We start from the raw sequence: 25,123 nt of genomic DNA, 5'->3' as shown, positions 1-25,123 counted from the left end.
AGGAACGGCCAATCCCCACTCAGTAGGAAACGACCACCCCGTAGTACTTCGAACCACGAAGTAGTCCCGCTTCCATGCCGGGACCTTATTCGGAAGATCGTGCAAAAGCTTGAACCTCGGACGAGGAGACAAGTAGTAGGCCCGCCTACGCCCGGGCAGGGGACCCGCTTGTTTCTTGAGCATAAGAATGGCGGAAAAGATTTCCAGGTCCAATGGAAGGCAGTGTTTGCAACAAAGGGAGATGGTCCCAACAAGGTTACGAATGAAGTTCGGGTGGAGCTGACTGACAGTAACGCCGAAGTGATTCATGACCTCGACGATAAGGGGATGGAAAGGAAGGCGCAGCCCGGCAACAAGCTGCTCCCGGAATATCACGATCTCGTCCGAACTGTGCTCCCAAGGAAAGTCGCCCGAGGGTAAAATATAAGTATACTCCCCGGGCAGGTTATACTGAGCGATAAGGGACCAAAGTCTCTTGGGCGTCATAGTGGAAGGCTCGAACTTATCTGGCACCCGACCTCGACGGGAGGTGGATGCCAAGCTACTCGAGGTGACTCGGCCTGTGGGCTCGAACTCGAGCTCTACCTCGGGCCCCGCCTCAGACTCACTAAGGCTGTCTGAGGCAGCAACTCGGTTTGTAGAACCAGCATCTGACCCCCCCAGAAGACTATCTAACCTACCCGAGCTAGACATTGAATCAAAAAGAAGGCTGAGGACTCACTGGGGAAAAGCCACCGAACTACGAAGAATGACGCGAGCTGACAGCCTTGGACGCGAGCTCAAGAAATGAATGCTGAAGAATGGCGAAGGAAAGTGACCAGGGGCCCCCCACTATTTATAGCCACTGTACTCGCACATCAATGACCAAGATCAAAACCATCCAATGGCTCCCCGCAAAACCGGCTGTGCGCCCCCCGAGGAGAAGTCAGTTTAGCGCGCATTTTCGACGTTCAAAAATTTAAAATCGTTTGGCGTCCGTGCGTGAGCTGCACGCAACTTGGGATTGACCCCTGGTCGAACCAAGCTGACCCTGATTGGGCCAAAAACATAAGCAGGTCAGACCGGAGAAGCTCCAAACCAAGGCCAAAGCGTCACAAGGCAAATCCACCCATCATCCTGTGAACTTCCCACGCCAGGTCAGGACCCCGGGCACGGGGAGTGGGGGGCAATTGATGGAGGGAGATTTGGCCTGACCCCTTGGCCACGCGACACGTGGAAGCAACCGAGAGTGACCTGGCAGAAGGCCAGCTCGGCACGGCAGCGGGCCCACAACCCGAGCTCCGAGAAAAGGAGTCCGAGCTCCCCCAAAAAAGGAACCCATGACCTGAGCTTCCCAAGGAAGAACCCGAGCTCTTCCTTGGAGGTCCTGAGCCTTACAAGGAGCGCAAAGGGCAAAAACCCGAGCTGACCCACCCCAGGGCAATTCGGGCCACACTTCTATCCAAACTCAAGACTTCACCTCACACACCACTTCGGCTCCAAGTCGCCTGACTGAACAACCGTACCTGATGCCCAGGAAGCCCGTACACGGAAGTGGCGCGCCTGACTGATTAGGGGTCCGACACATGACAGCCGCCCTCCAACGGCTACCTGCCGCTGCCATCTCAGACGTGGCAGAGACGGCCCTGACAAGGAAGACAGTGGTAGTTATGACACCCGAACTGGCATTTGACAGAGATGATGACACCCGATCTGGTGGAGGTGGTGATGCCCGATCTGGAAGAGGTATGGTGAGTGTACCAGGGTGATTATAAAAGGCCCCCTTTCCCCAAAGAAGGAGGTACGTGATTCTTGTGCTTTTTGGTCTTGAAATCCCTCATTCCCCTTGCCTTCTCAAGAACACTAACTTGAGATCCAGAGTGTTCTAACCGGGATCCTCCCCGAAAGTCTCGAATTTCTTCCTTGTTTCAGACACCTCCAATTCCGTCAGAGGCAAGGTAACCAGTAGCTAGGACCGACCGGATTGCACATCATTATAACACAAGATATTAAGTATTATTATTGTAGGAGCTAGTGCATATAGTAGATGAATTTGATTTGATCTTTTAGCTAGCTATAATTAATTTATATATGGAACGCATAGTGGAATGTTAGTGGGTTCAGATTTATACATGGGAAATCATACCAAAAACATACTTGCATGGAGTACTGTACTGTTCATTCGAAATAATTAAATACATACATGTCTCAAAAATCATGATATGATTATTAAATTGGGCATATTTAGATGAAAATTTGATTAGTTAATACTTTAATTTAAATGAAATCTTACGCTATGTTTGGTTTAAAGGAAAAAGTAGGGAAAGGAAAAGAAAGAAAATAAAACCTTTTAGGCTCTGTTTGATTTGCTGGAAAGAGGTGAAAAAGATGGAATATTCCTAATATATTCCACTTTCCCATGTTTGTTTTGTAAGACACACGGAAATGGGATGGAAAAATAGGGGAACGCACTTTCTCAAAAACTGGGATTTGGGGCCGCACAAAAACAGTGTGACCCCAGTGAGAAAATAAAGGGAAAGAGTATCGGGCTGGCTTGTTAAAAGAGTTTGTTGTCTGTCTTCTCCACTTCCTATGCCCAATAGCAACGTCCAAGCTTCCGGTGACATTTTCAGATAGATGTTGTTTCCACTTCCTATGCTGCAATTACAATGGGCCTGGCTGCCATGGTTTCCGACAACCAATGCCAATTCTCTCTCTCTCTTCCGCGTTTGATTTCCTTCTACCAATTTACTTCGATTAAGATACAACCTATTTTTTCTTGAAAAAACAGAGCTCTTTTCTTCTCTTCAACTCTCCATCTCTTACTCTATCTTATCTCCTACAATGATTTCCACCAAATGTTTCCAAACACCACTATCGTTCGATTAAAATTGTGATTTTCATAAATTATTTCCAAATGCACTCGACTCATTCTGTTAATTAATTATTTTCAGAATTTATCCAACTACAGAACAAATAGGTGCCCTTCAATTGTAACAGATACAATGTTCAAAGCCCAGAAACCAATAAACGAATCCCAACTTTGGCAAGCCAGTAGTGTTGAAGCCCAGCTTTAAATCTCCTCTAAACCTGAAAAATTGCAATCACCCACCATATGTTCGACCAAGTTCCTTGTCAAACACCTTCGCTTGGAACAGTCTCATCCAAGCCCATGTCACCAGTCGTGATCCCTATCATCTAATTTGGAGCCTACGGGCACTTGAAATCACAACAGGAAGAAAAAGAATTTATGAATCATGATACTATAGGACAAAGTGGGTTAAAGTGCCTTCTCACAAATGACATTTCATGGATAGCAGTGGTCCCTTGTTATGTGAAAAATTATAGATTCAATGAGAGTTTGAAACTTTTTAGAGGGGCAATTGTTTTTTGGACCTAAATAGGCTAAATAGTTTTATTTTCAACTCTGATTTATGTCATATTTTTTCTCAATAATTTTCTCATAAACCAAATGATGGAAAATGAAAACTTCACACTTTTTCATTACATCCCATCCTTTCCCATCTCACTCAAATCATCCCACAAACCAAACAAAACCTTACAAATCTTGTATAGATTTTCCTGCATTTTCCTTCATTTCCTTACCTTTTTCTTCAAACCAAACATAGCCTTAGTGATTGAATTTAGATCGGACTTAAATATTGAATACTGTAGTGTTGTTTCAAGCAGTAACAACTGCCTCTCAATGCCATGTAGGTTGTTTGATTTCAATGGTTGAACATCTATTTGATTTGAATACATTACTTAAATGGTTACAAAACAAGATTCAAATTAAAAAAAAAACAAATGGTGTTTTTGTTTCAAAATGGAAGGGTGTTCCAACTTAATTTCAACCCAAAACACTTGGGCTGAAACCCATTGTGCCAAAGACGATCAGTGGTTGAACCATCTGAGTTAAAACTCAAATGGTTCAACCTGCAATATTGTATTAAATAAAATACAAAATATATAAATATAAATAATTATAAAAAATGAAAAATTACAAAAATCTGTGAAAATTGGACACATGCTATATATCCAATATTTTAAATAGAATAAATATGATGAAAATGAATTATTAGCTAAAACTTAAAAAAAAAACAGGTTCATGAGCTGCTGATCGGATTGAAGGATTCAGCTATTCAACCAGCAAATTAAGTCATTAGATTGTTTACCAAGTCAATGTTTTCTGATAACTGCATGGTTCATGGTGAAATGGAAAGTAATGTGGCTAGGTGGTGGATTGAATGATCCAACCATTTGGGCAGGACCACGGGTTAAAAACATTGCTCATAACAGAAACAATTAATCCTGCAAAAACCCTTTTTTATGAGCAACCATTCTATGCCTTCTGATTGTTCAAATAAAAAAAAAAGCTACAGTGAGGTCTGTGGATTCCCACAACGAGATGTTTTATGATTATTAATTTGGACAAAAGAGTTGAAATAATTAGAAAAAAAAAGGAAAAATGCCCCAATTATCTTTTCCCCAAAGTTAGCCTTAAGGCCCCATTCGTTTATTATTGGGTAAGTTGGTCAACCGGGTAATTGATCGTGATTCTTATGTTCTTATGTCATTATACTAGGTCCCATAGTAAGCGGATTTTCCATAGAGTCAATTATTTGGGTAATTGATACCCTCCAAGTAGGGGTATAACTTGGGTGGGCCCAGTCTGAAATTTTATATAGGTTGGGCTTCAATTTTTGGTCCTCGAGCTAAGCTCAGGCCCAAGAAGTTGAGCTTTTTTATTTTTTGGCTGAGCTTAGGCCTAGCCATTAGGTAGCCTAAACCTGGCCCAACCACACACATACACATGTATATAAATTTTGCATACATATTTGCAGAAATACATGTATATGTATAATTTTAGAGTAGGTTCATTGACCAAACCGAGTGCATCAAATTACATAAGAACGCTGACACCAATCTTACTAGGGCAACTTTTGCCCGAATAAACTCAACTACCCAAGTAAGTGAATATGGACAGGGCCTAAGTAGTCCAAAGAGAATCACCATCATTGGTGAAGAAAAATTGATCAGGTGTGATTGAGACCAGTCTCCCATCTTGCTGAGTAGGGGTGGCCATGAGACGAGCCTTTCACGAGCTATTCGAGCTTGGCTCAGCTCGGTTAAAATTGAGCTTCGAGTCGAATTTGAGCCCGATATATAGGCTCGTTTGCTAATCGAGTCGAGCTCGAGCCTAGTGAAGCTCGGCTCGTGAGGCTCGCGAGCCTAGTATTAAATAAATAAATTTTGTTATATAATAAATAATTTTATTATATATATAATAATATTTATTCTTTATGAATAATATTAAATATTTTTATACATAATTTTTATTTTCAAAAAAAAAATTTGGCTTATAGTCGAGTTCGAACTTGCAAGTTATGAACCAAGGCGAGCTCGAGCTCAAGTCTCTAGCTTGAATTGAGCTCAAGCCTGATACTATTCCCGTGAGCCGAGCTTGAATAGCCAACTATTCGACTCGACTTGGCTCGAATCCACCCCTAATGCTGAGATATTTAAGATTTCCAAAGCTACAGATGTGTTAGAATCAACATTTATTTATTCGATCTGTTTGTTCTTCAAAATTAATTAATTAGTCTAGGTGTAGACACTCACCACTCAGAGATTGAAGCTTTATTAGAAGAGGTAGTATTTAAGCCTACACAAAATAAGAATACTGTAGCCTTATAATTAGGCCTATTCACCAGTCGGGTTCAGACCAGGCTTTTTCTTTGCATCAACAAAATACATTTAGGCTCGAGCCTGAACCCGACCCTCAAATAAAGCCCGAGCCCAGTCAGAAATTTGAAAACAGATTTTTTTTTCTTTTTTATTCAATAGAAAAAGTGTTTTATTTATGGAAAAGATATGGTATCTAAAAAAGATATGATATGGAAAAGATATAATAAAGGGTGCCACTATGATAGGGAAAAGATATGATATCTGAAAAACAACTGACCAATAAAGTGGAATCATAAATGTGGTAGCAAATAAAGGGTTTTTTTTTTATCAAAATTCATGGGTGGGTTTTGATTGGTCAAAACTCTTTCTATACCATATCTTTCCTGCATCATAGATTTACCCTATATTAAAAACCCTCAAAACCAAAAAGTAATAAAAGATCTCACAAATACTTGAAAAAAGAGAACATAAACAAAGAAAAAATGTTGTATATGTATTTTTTATTAAATACAATATTCTGTTACATATTGAACTTGATTCTTTGTTAATGAGATTCAGACAGTTTTTATTATATAATATATATTATCAAGTCGGGCTTGAACTCGAGCTGGGCTTTTCTGAGAAAACCCAAGTTGGCTCAAAAAAGGTCAGGCCCAATGTTTTAGGCTCGAGCTCAAACCCACGGGCCTAAAATCATATCCAAGCCTAGTTTAGAATGGCCTGAGCCAGGCAAGCCCGACCGGCTATTCAGCTCATGAATAGGTCAACTTGTAATAAAAAAATATAAAAAAAGAGAGAGATTGATTCGTTGGTAAGGGTTCCTTCTGCCTGTAGCGGAGACTTGGGAATGAATCCCTCCTGAACTAGGGTTGGGTGGTTTATGGGTTTAGGGATAGACCACCCCTTAGATTTTTTTTTTTTTTTTTTTTTTTAATGCATGAGAAAATATCCGTAGGGTTAGAAACAGATTAAATTGAATTCAGTAAGAGGTATGTCCAACCGGATTTGATAAAAAATCCAATCGGATTTTTAATACTATGATTCGAATATCTCATCAGATATACGTTTCGAATCTGATCGATTTGAATTGTGGAAAAAGTTGATGATATAATGTAAATTATAATATATAATATTAAATAACTAACAAATCGAATCAGGTTATGGCGGATCAGATTGGAGAATATTTAAATAAGATCCATTTAACTAAATGGATCAACTTTTTCAATTTGATCTGATTTATTAGGATCAAATGAAATATCCAAATCCGACTCTTACTAGATCGAATTCAAATAGGATCTAATCCAATTTATTTACAACCTTAAATATACGGTGAAGGCAAAATCCCAAGTCACAGCTACAATCATGGTTTTTAAAAACGAACCGGTGACTGAATCGGTTAAGAGTTGGGTTATCGGTTTGAATGGTCCGATCGTTCGATCTGAACGATCAATCATTCTGACAAAAAAAATAAAAAATAGTTAAAACTGTTTGAACGATTAATCATCCGATTCAATGGTTTATTGACCAAAATCAACAGTTTTAAGAAAAAACAATATCGGTCAAATGACCAATTCCCGGTTTTTCCGGTCCGACCGACTACAACCAGCCAGACTTCAAGAGCAAGTAACTGGCACCATCACAAGCTTCATCGCTTTGACCTTTTCATAAGGACTTCCTTACTTTGTCGCTAAGGATTTAGAAATTCTGAGTTGGATAATGGATGAATTAGGTATTTGACATGGTGGTCTGACGTGAAGCCAAAGCCAGTATCGGCGTAATATAAATGAGATAAGGATAACCATGAAAGAACTTCAATTATCTGGAGATGCAAACACAGTTCGGTTTGGTTGAAACTTGAGAGACAATCCAGGCACAAATCCACACCGTCAAAGTCAAACACAATCAAATATCCAACCCGAGCTAATCTTATCAAACACTTTGCCCATAAAATAAAAAAATCAAACACTTTACAACTCTTCTTGGGTCGTCCAACTGATGCAACTTCGCTGGGTTGGGTTGAGAGAAAACACCCATGCATGAAGAATCCACACCATTGCAGTTGAGTTTCTTATTCTTTGTTCCACCTGGCGCATGTGCTGATACGTGAGATCGATCGATCAAGATCAATTAGCATTCCATCTTAGAGCTCATAAAACTCCAACATTATAATCATCTCCTATTTTCAATCCACAAAGCCAGAGGGTTTGCCTTTCCACCTTCTTACTTGAACTAAGAGTCACGGTTGAAAATACATCGATTATGCATAGTTGCCCCTCTTCGTTTGAAACCATGAATATTGTCTCACTTGAGCTAGGGGTGTCAATGGACCGGTTTTAGATTGGACCCTGTCCAAACCAAAATCAATTTGGACAGATTGTAAGAACCAACAAGACATATTGAATCGGATCAGCCCAGACTTAATGGTTCAAAGTATTTATTGGATTAGATTGGACCTGGTCCATCTGTAATGAATTTATATATTGGATTGGTTAGATTGAGCCAATATCTCCTTTGATAAAAGATAGGAATATATATATAGGTGTCAATAGACCAGGTATGGGTAAGAATTAATCTAAATTAAAACAAATTTTTGAACAGATTGATTGGTTCAAAATATTCATTGGATTGGATTGGACTTGGTCGATTTGCAAAGGGCTCACATTAGACTTGATATATGGGACTACTTGTTTCCTCACAGTTTGATGGAATATGCCTCTCATGCATCTCTTGATTGTGTTATTCTTAGAAACTGAAGTTTTATTTTTCCTGTGGAAGTCATGATAAAAGGAAAGAGTGTTGTGAGTTGCATGTTTAACTCATGCATCTTATGATTGTGCACGACAAAACCAGAGCTTAAACCTGGTCGTTGAAGCTAAACCAACATCATAATTAGTATGATGAGATGCAATAGAACCTAGCTCCCACGCTCCATTTTAGAAGCAATTAAAGTATTTCTTTTCAATTTGGTGAACCCAAAATGCGTGAAATGGCCAAACATTAATTCCCAATCTGAAACGCGTTGGGCCTGCTACTTTTTCTAACATTTGTTGGAGTTGGGACCTATTTTCTGTGTTTTATTAAAGGGATACGAGAGATTTAAAAGTATTATCTTTTATGAAGTTAAAGATTCACAAGTGATGAAATCAAGCTACAATAATTCATAAATCACCACATTGAACTATATTTTTTGATAATTAATACAAACTATAACAATGTTTTTGAGGAAGCGTAGGTTGGATTTGTCATTTGTGTATATAAATCCAATCCATCTGCAGCCCAAATATACATTGAACCAACATATATAATAGATAATACTGGGTCGTGTATTGGATGATAATTGAACTTAATATGGCTTTAATTAAGAAGCCAATTAATTAAGCAAATTAAAACCACACAGTAATTTCTGCCTACATTGATTGTATTATCTTATGTCAAAAGAAGAAGAAGAAGAAGAAGAAGAAGAAGAAAATTCAACAACAATTAATAAAAGAGAAGATTCAGGATCCACCAGTTACAGTCCCATTAAAGATCTCTATTGTGTCACCTTGTCGCACATTGTGCCAACGAAACGAGCGATCATCATCCATTACGTTCTGTTTATAGATAAAGAAGTATCCTTCACTAGGAAGATGAAGGTGACGATTTTTGTGCAACCTTTGCAGTTCTTTCCTCAATTCCCCAACATTATCTGAAGGGTTCACCTCTATTTGAATTTTCTTCGTACCACACTTTGGCAGAATCAACAACTTCAGTTTTTTCGAATTCACTGAATTACCTCCTGCACTTGTTATTGTTGTTGGTGTTGGGGTTGGGGTTGGGGTTGGGGTTGGCGTTGGCGTTGGCGTTGGCGTTGGCGGTGGTGGTGTAGTAGAAGAGAAGGGTTTAAAAATGACAGTCACCTCTGATAAATCGGAGAGTCCATAATCACCAAGTGATCGATGAGCATCTTGTAATTGGATATCGGAATGAAGTAATACAAGTCGACTAACACAAACTTCTTCCACTTCTTGAATCTTCTCTTTCAATTGGCCAACGCAATCATTAACATCCATTTCAAGGGAATACTGTTTCTTGGTGGAGGGCACCCTTATAGGGAGTTGAACTTTGGTTGATGGCACCGACTCTTCTACCTTAACAACAGTTTTTGCTGCTTCTGGTTCAAGCTTAAGTTGAATGCGAGACCCTTGTAGGACTTGATAGAACTCGGTGTTTTTATCATCGGCCATGACTTCGCCATTGAAAACCAAGGTTTGTTTGGAAACGGGGACCCCTTGATACTTGTTGATCTTCTCTTTTATCTCAATCACAGTGTCAAAGAAACCCACCTCAATGGTGAACTGCTTTCCTTTTGGGATCTCGAATGTCACATCCATGGCTGAGAGTTACAGAACTCACCTGGGTCCCTTCTGCCTCTTCTGTTTGTGAGTTTATCCTATATTCATGGATGAAGATTGGTAAGGTTAACTGCAAACCCGATACCTTGGGAGAAACATCTTTTCCAGCCGCAATGGTATGGTTTGCTGGATTTCACACCGACATGATTGCAATTTTATGGTAGTTTTGAATTTGAACATTTAATACACGTACCCTGTATGATTTTCAGTTATCCGGACATTAATATCTTATGAGTAACTTTTGATTGTTTACTTGGAATAAATGACGGGAGTGTTAGTGTTACGTAGCAGAAAACTTTTACCAATTTGACGATTTTTGGAGGCGGTTTCCAGCGAGTCCGAAATTAGAAATTGTGGAAAGATAAAATCTCAACGGGACGGGTTTTATATAATCTCACCAACCAAACATTGTTGAAGCTGTCATCGTTTCAGATCCTGTCTCTCTCCATTTGATACGCTCACGACAAACTAATTTGCGAGAGAACATAGCAATTAAACATGACCAACTTTTTGTACTCTCTTCTTCTCTTTCCATTTCATCCTTTTTTTGTGGTGTGGGAGAGAGAGAGAGAGAGATATAATCAAAGGAAATGTAAACCTTACATCATTTGCTCATTTGCCTCGCAAGAAAAAATAATGTAAGAAATAAATTAAGAAAGAAAAAACAACGAAACTTCTTCTATATATAATACATGTTCATCTTCTTTCCAGCCACCTCTTTTCAAAATGAGATTAAAAGAAGTTGCAAAAAATTCTGCATTTTCAGTATTTCTTTCAAATTTCTGCATTGTCTTGAAAATTTTACATTTTTCTGCATTTTTTTTGCAATTTTATGGAAAATTTCTGCAATTCCTTCAGTTTCTTGCAAATGCTCTTAAATAAAATTCTGTAATTTATATTTAACAAATTAATAGAAATTATTGTCAAGTAACAGAAATTAGTGTAAATTAACACAAATCATTGAGTTCTACCTATCTATCAAGTAATAGAAATTAGAGAAAAGTAAAAATACTGTTAATTTGCTAAATAAAGTTAATTACTGTTAATGGTATACTATTAATTTATTGTGAATAAAAGCCAACCTTTATGAGTAAAGGTTGGTTTATATATACACTGTTAATTTATTGCTTTTTGATATAAAATTAAATAAAACACCGTTACTCAATTGAAGTAAATTTGCATCATTTTAGGTGTTAATATGCAACCTAATAACTTAATGTTTAAATTTATAAATAAATTAAGTAAATTAATTAATACTATTTCATGCCAATAATAACCTAATAAACCGATTCGGTCTGGTGTGAATAATCTAGATGATTAAATTGGGCCGTGTCACTTGCGGCCCGATATGATGGCACGCAGGCTGTGCCGAGCTTAAATTTATAAATAAATTAAGTAAATTAATTAATACTATTTCATGCCAATAATAACCTAATAAACCGATTCGGTTTGGTGTGAATAATCTAGATGATTAAATTGGGCCGTGTCACTTGCGGCCCGATATGATGGCACGCAGGCTGTGCCGAGCTCGGCACGATCATGTGGGCCGTGCTGGGCCTAGGGTTTTAGGTTTGCGGGCTGGCCTGGCCTGGCACGACCCATATATTATTTATTATTATATATATAATATTTATATATAATATATAATATATTATATAAATTATAACTATATAATAATATAGTATATAATATATTAATAGAATAAACAATTATTTTCAATTTTATTATACTAATTTATTTAATTATTGTATACATATGCAATTGTATGCATCAGAATTCATAGAAAATTAAAATTTTAAGTTTTTTTTTTCAATTTTTTTAAATAAATAGTTTTGGTCCGATCCACAGCCTAGCTTGGCCCATGGGCTAGCCCAACCCACGGCACAGCATGGGCTCGCATGGGCTTGGGCCATGCCAGGCCGGCCCCCAAGTTTTCTAAGGGAGGGCGGCATGGCCTGGGGTGGCCCATTGGTCAACACGGCACGGCCCACACTTTGTGTAGGCTACCCGCGGGCCGTGCTATGCTAGCCCGACATGGCCCGTTTACACCTCTAGAATAATCTAACCCATAATACTTACTTCCCTTACCTGAATTCTATCAGCAATGTAGGGTCAATACAACTAGGTGTGATTATTTCAGCCTGGCCCGACTTGGCCTGGAAATTCCGGGCTTGGGCCTAGGTTTTGTGTTCAGGCCCGGCCCAGGCCCGGGCCCACATCAAGCCCGCAAATTTTAGGGCCAGGCTTGGGCTTAATATTCCAAGATCGGCTTGGCCCCGGCTCGGCCCGCATATATTTAAACTTACACATTTTATGTATAAGGTATACATACGTATACATGTTATTTTACATTATATTATATATTTTATATATAAATATTATAACATGACATGTATAATTTATATTATATGTAATATTTTTATATTATATAATATATAAAATAAAAGTTTATATGCATATCATGTCATTTAATATAAAATATTATACATGTGTAATGTTTTTATATATGAAAAACATTGGCTCGGAATCAGGCCCGGCCTGGCCTGGGCCCGTGTAGACTTGGGTTAGGGTTTATGTTATAGGCCTGGAACCCCAGGCCAGGCTGGGCCTGAGACTCAGCTATAGCCCTTATCATAAGTGCAAAGCCTGGCCCGGACCCGGCCCATGATCACCCCTAAATACAACCCCATCCTTATCACATCTAAGTAACTATGGATAGGGGTGTCAATGGACTGGTTTTGAATTGGACCCATTCAAATCAAAATCAATTTGAATGGATTGAACGGGCCAATAAGAGATATTGAATTGAACAAGTCCAGTCTTATTGGATTAGATTGGACTTGATCCAATTATAATGGATTTATATTGGATTAGGTCAAATTGTACCAATATCTAGTCCATTGATAAAAGATAAGAATACAGGTGTCAATGGACTAGGTTTTGATTGGAACAAATCTAAATTAAAACCAATTTAAACAGATTGGACAGTCCAAACATTGAATTGGACTGGTCCAAAATGGTCCAAAGTCTTCACCGGATTGGATTGGACCTGGTCCATTTGTAATGGACTCATATTGGAATGGATTAGATTAGACCAAATCTGGTCCAATTGACACCCTTTTGTGGATGCTGGCTGCTCTCTCAGAATCTGATTTCCAACATGAAGCCAGGCAGCCAGCCCAATGAATAAAAAATTTTGAAATGAGTGTGACCCTGTTCAAAGTTCTTTGTGATAAAGGAATAGAAAACACAGATTGGCCATACCTGGTATAAATTGGATGGAAGATCTATTTCGCTCTGTACCTTCCAGATGTAAAAAACTTCTTATGACTTAAAAAAGTTAAGACTTTTGATATTGGAAAATTCCCCATTTTGACAGGTTTCATTTCTTAAAAATATAATGAAAGGGGATAGAGAAGGAAAAAAGGAAGGCGCTAACATGGCACTAAAGAGAGGGCTAGAAAGGAGAAAAGGAAGAAAGAGAGAGTTAAGGAGCATGTGGAAAAGGGGAAAGGGATCAAGGAGAGGGCCAGTGAATTATATCTATCTATCTTTCTATCTATCTATCTATCTATAGAATTCAACTATGATAAATTCATTGCCACATTAAATCCAGATCTCAACCAATCATGTTAGAATCATCTCACTTTTCATTGGTTCACTTTTCACAAGTGTACTTTCACATAATATGAACCAAAGATGTAATTGATTCATGTCTTTTGCGGCATGGTATAGCAGATGCAGCATAGATTGTGTGTGTTGTCATCAATGTTTTGAAAAAAGGTCTGGAATTAGAACTGCTTTAAAAGGTAGCTCATAATATTTTAAAAACTATTGCATGGGTCAGTGGTTCAACCATCCAACCCCAATGAATCAACACAATGTTTTTTAAAAAAACATAAAAAATAAAAATTGACTCAAAAACCATTGTCTAGGTCAAACAGGTTGATGATTCAACCGCCTAATTTTACAATTTTTTTGGAAAAATAATAGTTCGGGGTTGAAACGAGACCAGTACCCTGGCCGATTTCTGAGCTGACCAGTTTGACTGTCCAGTTCAACGATGGTTTTAAAGTCTTACCATTGATCCCTACTATATCTTATGAAAAAGCTCCCCCATCGACATGGGTATTGTGAGAAGAAAAAGATCCTGTAGGACCAGTACCAAAATGTTGTCCAGGCCTCAAATGAAATTTTGCACCCAATTTCTCCAGTAAAATTATTTATTAGGATTGTAGAAAAGAATAGGTATATCCCTTCTTTTTCATACTTGTAGCATCATAGGATTGTAAATGTACTATATGAAATTAGGGTTTCTATAACTTTGGCCTTTTGATTAGAGCTACCTTATCTTCTTTACCATATAATGCGATTACTTGCATTGGCTTCAATGACCATAGAGAAAAAAAATTAGTAATTTATAATTTATTTTCCTCCCCAGTCCCCAGTCCTCTCTCTCTCTCTCTCCACTCCCCAGTCCTCTTTTTCCATTTGCAAATTCACTGCAGATCATCTTGAAATGTTTATCCATATATTTTCCTTAGCTCTGGCCACTTTCTCTTGCACGGGCCACTCAACTACCAAGTCCCTTTGCCAGATTTTCCTCAGCTGTTAGACCTCCTAACAAAATTATCTTTATTCACTGACATGTTTCTGCCTGCTGTAGTCCAATCCTGTCTAAGATACATTAGAATATTAACCATTCCTTACTGGATTAGTAGGAGGATGCATGTGCTGAACAATACTGGATTTTTTCCAATGCAAACAGTGGATTCAGTCCTATATTAACCAACAATTTTCGATTTAATTACTTTCAAGTTGTAACCGGACACGACTCCTTAAACTATATTTGAAATTTAGTAAATAAATGGATTACCTCTTCGTGAATCCTGATGTTCAATTGTGGTGGTTCTTGAAAGACTGCTCGGCTAAGGATATGAAGATGAATCTCATTTTGCTTAAAGAGTGTTGCAGCAAGGGTCATCAAATTACTTTCCTCTAACGAACTCAAGGCTCTGTGGCATATTGCATCTCTTGTTGAAGAGAAGTCACATCTGCCCCCCACAGAATGCGTCCCAAAAACGTCCCACAGCACATCCTAACCGTGTATTTAGATTATCTCCCAGGATATGTTCTCAATGCACGCACACTAAGATGTGCATGTGGGACATTTTTGGGGCACGTTCAGTTGGGGGGCAGATGTAAACTCTGCTGAAGACTAGAGAGATTATCATTACTTTTCAGTTTTGATAAATCCTATACTCATGCATCTCGTTTATGTATTAAGGCAGCTTACGAACAAGTTTCTTTTGCATGTAGATACCGTAAAACAATGGTCTTCGCCACCTCATTTTGATAGGTCATTGTTTCTAAATGAGACGTGATCTTTTGATGGAAAAATGGAATCGGCGTTGGGGCTTTCTATAAAAATAAAAATAAAAATCGTTTTCTTCTTAACATCAAAAGAAACAATTTTTGGAGAATAAAGGAATTACAAAGATTCTAAGCTCTGCTACTGAAAACTGGAATACATTTTTCACTGACTAGAGCTAAATCTATTTTCGGTTTTGTTGTGGGTGGCAACGCTTGAACACGGAATAGAGCTAAACCTATCGTGGCCACACTTGACCGTAAACATCTTTCTTGTAATATCGCCTGTCCCATGACCAAGGCACGTCTGAAAAAGGGCCAGAGACGGGGAACAAAAAGTTAAAAAGGACGCTAGAGGAACAAAAACCAATCATAAGATTCATGACAGTCAAAGAATTAATACAAAAGAACTGGAAATAACCAAAAAATACCTTCAGGTGAGTAGGGTTGTGGAGGAAGTTCATATGGCACGGGTAATTGAATTACTTCAGATGAAGAATTTGAACTTTGGTTTCCTTGCCAACGCAGAGTCACTAATTTTGTTCTGTGTCCTTGGGTATTAGTTTCGGAGGATTTATGGAGATCCTGGACCCAAAGAGCAGAACGTGGACAAAGCAAAACAAAACATAATCTCGTGAGTCTGAAATTCACATAAGCCATAAGCTGGGGATTCTCGTTAACTAACACCTTGATACTAAAACACCAGTGCTAAGTTAGAAGATCATCCGGAAATTAATTTTATTTTGTTGCACATAGCATTTGGAATTTTTGTTCCTCGTAGCACTTGAACAAATCATCTAAGACATGACAAAGCTACAAACAAGGTTTCTGAAAGAAAAAAATGATTTTCCAATGATTTTGTTTCAGGATACGCAAGTGCTTCAAAGAAAAAAATGAAATGATTTTCCAATGTTGTAGGAGGTGAAGGTTATAGTTGTTTACCTTGATGGTATCTCCATTATCTGTACAAGAAAATCCACAGTAATGATCTTTGCTGACAGATGGCAAGAATAGCACCCCTAGCTGAATAGGTTGGGAAAACACCTTTAGGTAAAAACATTCTTATTAAACATTAAGTGCAGGAAAGAAAAGAATGGATGCATCAAGTACTTCTTGCAACAGAATAGATCTTGGAAAGAACCCCAAAGAGGCCATATGGCATGGTTTAGTATCCTCAGATGAAGAGGAAATGTAACCATCCAACAAATTTTCTAGACCGTCTTTAGATAAGTGATGGACATTCGTGGCAGAAAAGGCTATAGAATGTCAATAGAGAAACCTTTTATCTTAAACTTGCAATAACTGAGTTCTGCTGCCACATTGAAAAGTGAAGTGAATTTTAGATAAAGTTTGCAGTTAAGTGAATATCATCTGTGCTCTGGTAAGAAAAGATGTTAACCGCAGCTATTTTGAGCAAAAAAGAACGACCATAGCTTTCTCAAGGTGCATGCAGATATCCTATAGGCTTTCACGCACAGAAAACATGCCAAAATTTAATTCTTAAGTTAAAGAATAAAAAGATGTTGAATTCTAGCAGGCTTTGCAAAGAGTAGCAGCTAACTTCAACCCACTGCAAATATATGGGACCCACGACATCTGACACTAATGGACAAAGCAGACAGGCATCATACCGTGTCTGCACTCTGCACTGTCATGAAATTTACTGACAAACCATACATGACACATGGTAGCATGCCTCGTAAGATAATTATCAGAAAGATGCAATATAGTCTGTTTTTGGACCCAACTCTTTTTCAGCATAGAGAGCTCCAAGGTTGATATTATTTATAAAATACCAAGTTACTTAGCTAATCAAATATAACAATAAAGCTTTTCGCCATAGAATTCATTGCTGCCTTGATCCACAACATACACTTGTAGACAGCCTTGCATTGATCATTAAAATAAAAATAAGAATCTAAGATGGCAAACAGTTGTTGGTTTTGGCTGATCCTCTATTCTGTAAGTCATTAACATTTTATGGTGTAGAAGAAAAAGCTCATTTCATACTATGGAAGAAATAGTATCAATGATATCAAGTTTTATTATATGCTAATAACAAGAATATAAATTGATGTAATATGTTATATTTCCAAACAAAATTCTCAGAAAGGAAAAGTATTAACTAATAATTATTGGTTTATATTATGACAGTAGTAACTGAAAGCTTGCAAATTATCATGAGAGTAAATCATGATTATACATTTATACTTAAATTTTGCTTGTTCGAGTACAAGAGGGTTAGCATGAAAAGTTGTGATTGGATGGGTGAAAAAAGCTGCTTTTCTCATTTCATCAAGTATACCAGTTATCCATCATCAGGCTCAACTAGACCCATGGTGATGAATTCTCTTGCTCTTGCTGAAGATCTTGTGGTGCAGCATCAGTGGGCCTTGCTCTTGGGGCCTTAAGCCCATATCCACTTGGCTACCAAAGTGCCTAAATGCCCCACAACTATAGTAGCTTTGCTCAATGGAAGCCTATTTACTCTTGGTCCATATGCAAGTCCATACCAACCCGAGTTCAGCAGGCACAAGGAAGAAGACACTAGATTGTAAACCTTCCAAAGTAGATTCCAAAGGGACAAGGATGGAATAGAATTGTTGTAATTTTGTTTTCTTGCTTTGCAAGACAAGCCAATCTTTTCCCATAAAAGGAAGTAATAGAAATCACTAATTGCAGATTTAGTCGAGTTTCTTGTGAAAGGAAAGAGGGGGAAGATGAAGATTTCAGCAGTAGAGAAGAAAGGAGAAGAAGAAAAGAGTAGGAAGTCAACCAGGATTGTAAAATTAACCCTATCCGCCTACCTCTCATTATATTTATACTTAACTTAAATGATGAGATATTACAAGGATTCCCTTGGTAGGGCGGCTACTAATATAGCTGAACAATCACAACTTAAAAAAACATAAACTAATGGGCCTAAAGCCCAACAACTTCCTAACTAAATAAAAAACAACTCGGACCAACTCAACACTCCCCCTCAAGTTGGGAGTAAATGTCACACATTCCCAACTTGCGTAGATCATGCTCCAGCTTGTTCTTTGCAACACCTTTTGTGAGAACATCAGCGAGCTGCAGATCAGAAGCAATGTATGGAAGACAAACTTTTCCAGAAGTTACCCTTTCTCTGATAAAATGTCTATCCACTTCAATGTGCTTAGTTCGGTCATGCTGGACTGGGTTATGGGCAATGTTAATTTCTGCCTGGTAATCACAGTATAGCATCATAGGTTCTTCTGCCTGTACACCAATTTCTTCTAACAGGGAACGGATCCAGAGAAGTTCTGAAACTCCATGTGCCATGGCCCTGTATTCGGCTTCAGCACTTGATCTTGCCACCACTGTTTATTTCTTACTCTTCCATGAGACAAGGTTACCCCCAACAAGGGTGCACACTCCTGAAGTTGATCTCCTATCATCAAGGCATCCTGCCCAATCTGCATCTGTATAAGCCTCTAGTTTCAACTGTCCATGATCAGTAAACAATATGCCTCTGCCCGGGTGTTGTTGGACAGTTTTTGTATGCCCTTAGCTTCAATCAGTTTTGATGTACTTTTGATATTTAATGTAAATAAATGAAGTACATGTTTGATTCATGTTGTGTGGTATACTTGTGTGTAAGACCCTAAAACTGGACACTTAATGAGACTTGTGTTGGTTTTAAATGTTCACAGCCATTGGATAAGTCTGGGGAGATTTATCCTGCCAAGGCTGACACTGGTGTGCTGCCAACTGTTGGGGTGGCTTGTCTCAGCCGCTAGGGTGAGACCCAAGGCACATGCAGTGTAGGATTACTTGAACCCTTGAACCAGACCAAATTTCTAGTATTGCCCTGGACCTTGGAGATTGATGGGCAAAATTGGAAAGTTACACCTGACCCCTAGACCCGATTATGGTACTGCACTAGGTGTCGGATTGGGCTGTCTTTGATATGCCAATCAGTGAGATCCTTAGCGGGGGTCAATACCTGGGTATGTTGGGACAGTCTGAGAATTCATCTGAGTGGGTGATCATAGTGACGGGATCAGCCCCTTTGTCGGACAAAGGTAATGATCGGGGATGCACTCTCTCTGATGGAAACCAAACTGCCGGCAGTTGATTTCAATCGTTGGAATTTTGTTTTGCAAAATTTATATATATGATATATATTTAAGTGTGGTTTCAAAATGTTTGCAAATGGTTTTAATTCCCGGGATCCATGTAAGTAGAGAGTGCAACATTGTTCCTTGCAGCCGAGGGAGAGGTCCTCTCTTGTCGGGCAGTGCTTGATCATTATGGGCTGAGAGGTTAAGTGTAAGGCCTTTTGGGATGATACCTGATGGGCTAATCTTGCACCTACCCACAGTCCCTGGGTTTTTTATAAGATGGCTTGGCCTAGGGACCACTTAGTGTAAGTGTTGGGCCCATAGGGTCCATGTGATGGGCTCAAGGGGTTCACTGGACTCTCTAGTGAATTCGGCCAGGCCTTGTAACAGAGGCTGAGCCGAACCCATTTGGCTAGTGTGTAGATTAATGCTTGGGTCCCACGCCATACAAAGAAGCTCAACTGGGCAACAGTTTGGAAGACATTTGAGCACATAACCTTATTGGGCCTAAAGCCCATTTCGAACTAGGCTGATTTGATCAATCACTATTAAGGGGCGGATCTGAGATTAGGATGAGCCCAAAAAGCTTATCTAATCTGTAGATAAGATTAAGAAGAGTTCTAATCCAAATACAGATTTGGATAAAGGCAACTCCTGATATGATCAAGAGATCTTTTTCTTAATCATTAAGCAACTGGAAGAAACCCTAATTCGAATTACAAGAATTCAAACCCTAGGAACACAGAACATACATCCTGCAGTTTTGTGAGATAGAATCTCAGAAACTCTAGAGAAGAAAAGCAGTTCGCCACCTTCTTCTTAGTTTCCTCCAGTTGCAGCCGCCACCATCTGTCATAGTTCGTTTTTCTCTGTCAGAGAAAGATCAAGAAAAGTTCTTGATATCAGTCTTTGTTGAAAAGCTAATTCGGTTTGGTGCTCATTGTCATCCAAAGGATTCTTGTGAAGGATTCAGTGTGTAGGACGCACCCTGCTGGTTCTGTTCCATAGTTGTTGTGTCATCTTTAGCAGGAGCAGATCTTGGTGCCTTCTTTGGGCATGAACACCAACTTTGGGAGATATTATTTCTCTGGATCAGGTATAATTACTCCCTTTACTTTTTGGTTCAGATCTGGTTCGGTTCTGGTTCAAGTAGGATCCTTGAATCTTGATTCTAAAATTAGGGAATGTGATTCCCAGTTGAAAGGTAGGTAGAAAATTTTTGAAATTCGCCCACCCATTCCGCATCTGTTTTGGCGTCCATATGATGGATTCTACCATCCCTTTCAGGTGTCCCTTCAGATAAGCAAGAATCCTGTCAACTGCCTCCCAATGCTGGACTCGTGGAGCATGCATGTATTGACTTACTACACTTACTGCATAGGAAATGTCTGGTCTTGTCATACACAAGTATAGCAGCCGACCCACAAGTCTTTGATATCTCCCAATGTCCTTTATTGGTTCACCTTCTGATGCATTGATTTTATGGTTATGATCAATAGGGGTGCTGATTGCCTTTGTTCCAAGCTTCCCTGTCTCTTGAAGAAGATCCAAGACATACTTCCTTTGAGAGATAAAAATTCATGTTTTGATCTTGCAACTTCAATGCCTAAGAAGTATCTCAGTTCTCCAAGATCCTTAATTTCAAATTCTTTATGTAGGTTCCTTTTCAGACCATCAATCTCACTCAAATCATTCCCGGTGACAACAATATCATCCACATAAACAATTAGGACTGACACCAAAGATCCCCTTCGCTTCACAAACAAGGTGTGATCGGATTGAGTCTAAGTGTAGCCAAAAGCAATCAAGGCCGTTCTGAATCTGTCAAACCATGCTCTGGGAGATAAGCCATAAAGTGACTTCTTAAGCCTGCATACCTTTCCCTTTTCAGTATCATTGTAAAAGCCAACAGGAAGATCCATATACACTTCTTGAAGATCCCCATTTAGGAAAGCATTCTTCACATCAAGTTGAAACAAGGGCCAAGAGTATGAGGCAACAAGAGAAAGAAGTATCCGAACAGAGGTCATCTTTGCAACTGGTGCAAAGGTCTCTAAGTAATCAATGCCATAGGTCTCTGTGTACCCTTTTGCAACAAGTCTTGCCTTGTACCTTTCTATACTTCCATCTGCCTTATATTTTACTGTGTAAACCCATCTGCATCCAACTATCTCCTTGCCTTCTGGTAGATCCAGAATGTCCCATGTCTGATTCTTAATCAAAGTTGTCATCTCTTCCTGCATAGCTGTCTTCCACTCAGGTTTGGAGAGAGCCTCACTAACACCCTTGGGTATAGACACTGAATCAAGAGAGGAAAGAAAAGCACGGTAGGAAGGAGAAAGTCCACTATAGGATAAGTACTGTGAAATACAATGAGCGGTACACTTTCTCTTCCCTTTTTTGAGAGCAATAGGGAGATCAAGGTTATTTGTAACAGTGTTAGTAGAATCAATGGGAACTGAAACAGTAGCGGGACCAAGAGGAATACCTGAATCCATGTCAGCCGAATCTGGAGTCTCCAAGGAATCCATAGGAAGTGATGTGAGTTCTGCTGTAGTGGAATCAACCTCCTTGTGAAGTCTTTGTCATAAGTAATGATGAGAAGCAGAACGCAAAGGAGGTTGCAAGGTAGGTGACACAGGGTGGTGGTCAAGCACAGGAGTAGACACAGGAACTGGAACTGGGAGAGGAATAGACTGCTGACTCACTTCCCCAAAACACTCCCCCTGAGAAGGATTCTTTGAGAAGAAGTATGTGGATTCAAAAAAGGTGACATCCATGGTAACATACTGGCTCCCAGAGACTGGATCATAGTAGTAGTACCCTTTCTGATTCTCTGCATATCCAAGGAAGACACACTTCTTTGCCTTGGGATCAAGCTTCGAGCGGTGAGGACCAAGGATATGTGCAAAGCAGACACACCCAAACACCCTGAGAGGAATATGAAACATCTCCCCCTGAGGAAAAAGGAGACTGAATGGGGTGCTGAATCCAAGTATACGAGAGGGCACCCTGTTAATCAGATATACTGCTGTGAGAACTGCATCACCCCAAAACCGAACTGGAACTGTAGATGTGATCATCATGCTTCTTGCAATCTCAACAATGTGTCTGTTCTTCCTTTCTGCAACACCATTCTGTTGTGGACTGTAGGGACAACTGCTCTGATGGACAACACCATATTCTAACAGATATGAGGCAAGGTGTCTTTCAAAATATTCCCTAGCATTGTCGGTGTTAGACAGTTTTGTATGCCCTTACCTTCAATCCGATTTGATGTACTTTTGACATTTAGTGTAAATAAATAAAGTGCATGTTTGATTCATGTTGTTTGGAATAATTCTTTGTAAGACCCTAAAACTGGACACTTATAGAGACTCGTGTTAGTTTTAAATGTTCACAGCCATTGGATAAGTCTGAGAGATTTATCCTGCCAAGGCTGATACTGGTGTGCCACCAAGTGTTGGGATGGCCTGTCTCGGCCACCAGGGTAAGACCCAAGGCACATGCAGTATGGGATTACTCGAATCTTTGAACTGGACCAGATTTCCAGTGTTGCCCTGGACCTTGGAGACAGATGGGCAAAACTGGAAAGTTACACCTGACCCCTAGACTCGATTATGACACTTCACTAGGTGTCGGATCGGGCTGTCTTTGATATGCCAATCAGTGAGATCCTTAGTGGGGATCAAAACCTGAGGGTATGTTGGGACAGTCTGAGAATTCATCTGAGTGGGTGATCATAGTGACAGGATCAACCCCTTTGTCGGACAAACGTAATGATCGGGAATGCACTCTCTCTGATGGAAACCAAACTGCCGGCAGTTGATTTCAATCGTTGGAATTTTGTTTTGCAAAATTAATATATATATATATATATATATGTATATGTACGGTTTCAAAATGTTTGCAAATGGTTTTAATTCCTGAGATCCATGTGAGTAGAGAGTGCGGCACTGTTCCTTGCAGCCGAGGGAGAGGTCCTCTCTTGTTGGGCAGTGCTTGATCATTAAGGGCTGGGAGGTTAAGTGTAAGACCATTTAGGATAGTACCTGATGGGCTAATCTTGCACCTGCCCACAGTCCCTGGGTTTTTATAAGATGGCTTGGCCCAGGGACCACTTAATGTAAGTGTTGGGCCCATAGGGTCCATGTGATGGGCTCAGGGGTTTACTGAGTTTTTCAGTGAATTCGGCTGGGCCTTGTAATAAAGGCTGGGCCGAACCCATGTGGCTGGTGTGTAGATCAATGCTTGGGTCCCACGCCATGCAAAGAAGCCCAACTGGGCAACAAATTGGAAACTAGTTAAGCACTGAACATTTAATGGGCCAAAAGCCTATTTCGAGCTGGGCTGATATGATCACCCATCTATGGGGCGGATCTGAGATTAATGTTAGCAAAAGGATAGGGCCTTTTAACCTTATCCACTCTGGGAGACCAAATTAAATCAGATTTGAATCTGGTAACCTCCTAATAAGATCAGGAGTAAGCTAACTTAATCTGCAGATAGGATTAAGATCATCCCCTATCCAAATACTGATTTGGATTGGGATAACTCCTAATTAGGGGTTTCTTAATCAAAAAGAAAGGAGGAGAAACCCTAAGAGAAAAATGATTAGATTTCGAACCAAGGGTTGTAAGCAAGAAAGAATCCCGCGAATTGAGATTAGATCTCATTCACACTCCAGAGAGAAAAGAAGCAATTCAGCCATCTTCGTCCCAGGAGTTCTCCTCCAGTCGCCGCCATTCCTTCTGGCAAGATTTGATCTTTGCAGTAGAAAGAAATCAAGAAATCAATTCTTGACATCAGTCTTGCAAAAAAGACTGAAAAAGATTCGGTGCTCAGAGTTTCCAGAGGATTCTTGCGAAGGATCCAGTGTGTAGGACACACTCTGCTGGTTCCGTTCCACATACAGCTGTGTCATCTTCAGCAGGAGCGGATCTTGGTGTCATCTTTGGGCGTGAACACCAACTTTGGGAGATACTGCTTCTCTGGATCAAGTATAATTCCTCCCTTTTCCTTTTGGTTCAGATCTGGTTCGATTATGGTTCAAGTAGGATCCTTGAATATTGTATTCTAAATTTAGGGAATATGATTCCCAATTGGAAGAAGGTAGGAAAATTTTTGAAATTCGCCCACCCATTCCGCAACCTTCATGGCGTCCATTAGATGGATCCTACCATTCTTTTAGTCTGATCTGGACACCTTTATTCTTGTTCCAAACTGTGTTAGTACCATCTGATGAAATTGCCTCCCCAAGGATGGTACTTCATCACGGGATCTCATTAGGTAAATCCAAGAGTATCGTGAGAAATCATCCATAAATAAGAGAAAAACATCTTTTATTACTAGGAACATGGTAAGGGCCCCACACATCCGAATGAATAACATCAAAAGAAGAAGAACATCTTTTATTACTAGGTTTAAATGAATGTCTACAATGCTTTCCAAGTTAACAACCTTCACACTCTAGACTTGACAAACTAACAGACTCAAAAAGTTTTGGAAACAAAAAACTCAAAGAAGAAAAAGGTAAATGGCCCAAACGATTATGCCAAAGCATAATTTGACCCACAGACCCTGACTCACTATCCCTGCTGTCAT

At 39.4% G+C, this 25,123-nt stretch overlaps 2 protein-coding genes across 4 annotated transcripts in view; both read right to left on the bottom strand.

Annotated features, from left to right (window-relative positions):
* Positions 1-8,908: 8,908 nt before the first annotated feature.
* Positions 8,909-10,193, bottom strand: LOC104585670 (ubiquitin domain-containing protein 7SL RNA2-like). The gene has a single exon (XM_088896877.1). It carries the CDS (start codon positions 10,038-10,040, stop codon positions 9,165-9,167), a length of 876 nt encoding a protein of 291 aa, XP_088753003.1. The 5' UTR covers positions 10,041-10,193; the 3' UTR covers positions 8,909-9,164.
* Positions 10,194-15,447: 5,254 nt separating this feature from the next.
* The window catches only part of TDP1 (tyrosyl-DNA phosphodiesterase-like protein), a 129,853-nt gene continuing 120,177 nt past the window's right edge, over positions 15,448-25,123 (bottom strand). For 2 of the 3 annotated variants that reach the window (XM_010242623.3, XM_088894534.1), the window contains 3 exons: positions 16,374-16,475; positions 15,863-16,016; positions 15,448-15,738 (listed from right to left, as the gene is read on the bottom strand). In XM_010242623.3, coding sequence (XP_010240925.1) covers positions 15,671-15,738; positions 15,863-16,016; positions 16,374-16,475 — 324 coding nt within the window. In that variant the 3' untranslated portion in view covers positions 15,448-15,670. The remainder of the gene's footprint in view (positions 15,739-15,862; positions 16,017-16,373; positions 16,476-25,123) is intronic. The other variant, XM_010242624.3, reaches the window with a different exon arrangement.

The sequence above is a fragment of the Nelumbo nucifera genome, chromosome 1 (genome assembly GCF_055504915.1).
Source record: "Nelumbo nucifera cultivar China Antique chromosome 1, China Antique-T2T, whole genome shotgun sequence".
In the NCBI taxonomy this organism is placed as follows: Eukaryota; Viridiplantae; Streptophyta; class Magnoliopsida; order Proteales; family Nelumbonaceae; genus Nelumbo; species Nelumbo nucifera.
This window is presented reverse-complemented; position numbering and strand designations above follow the sequence as displayed.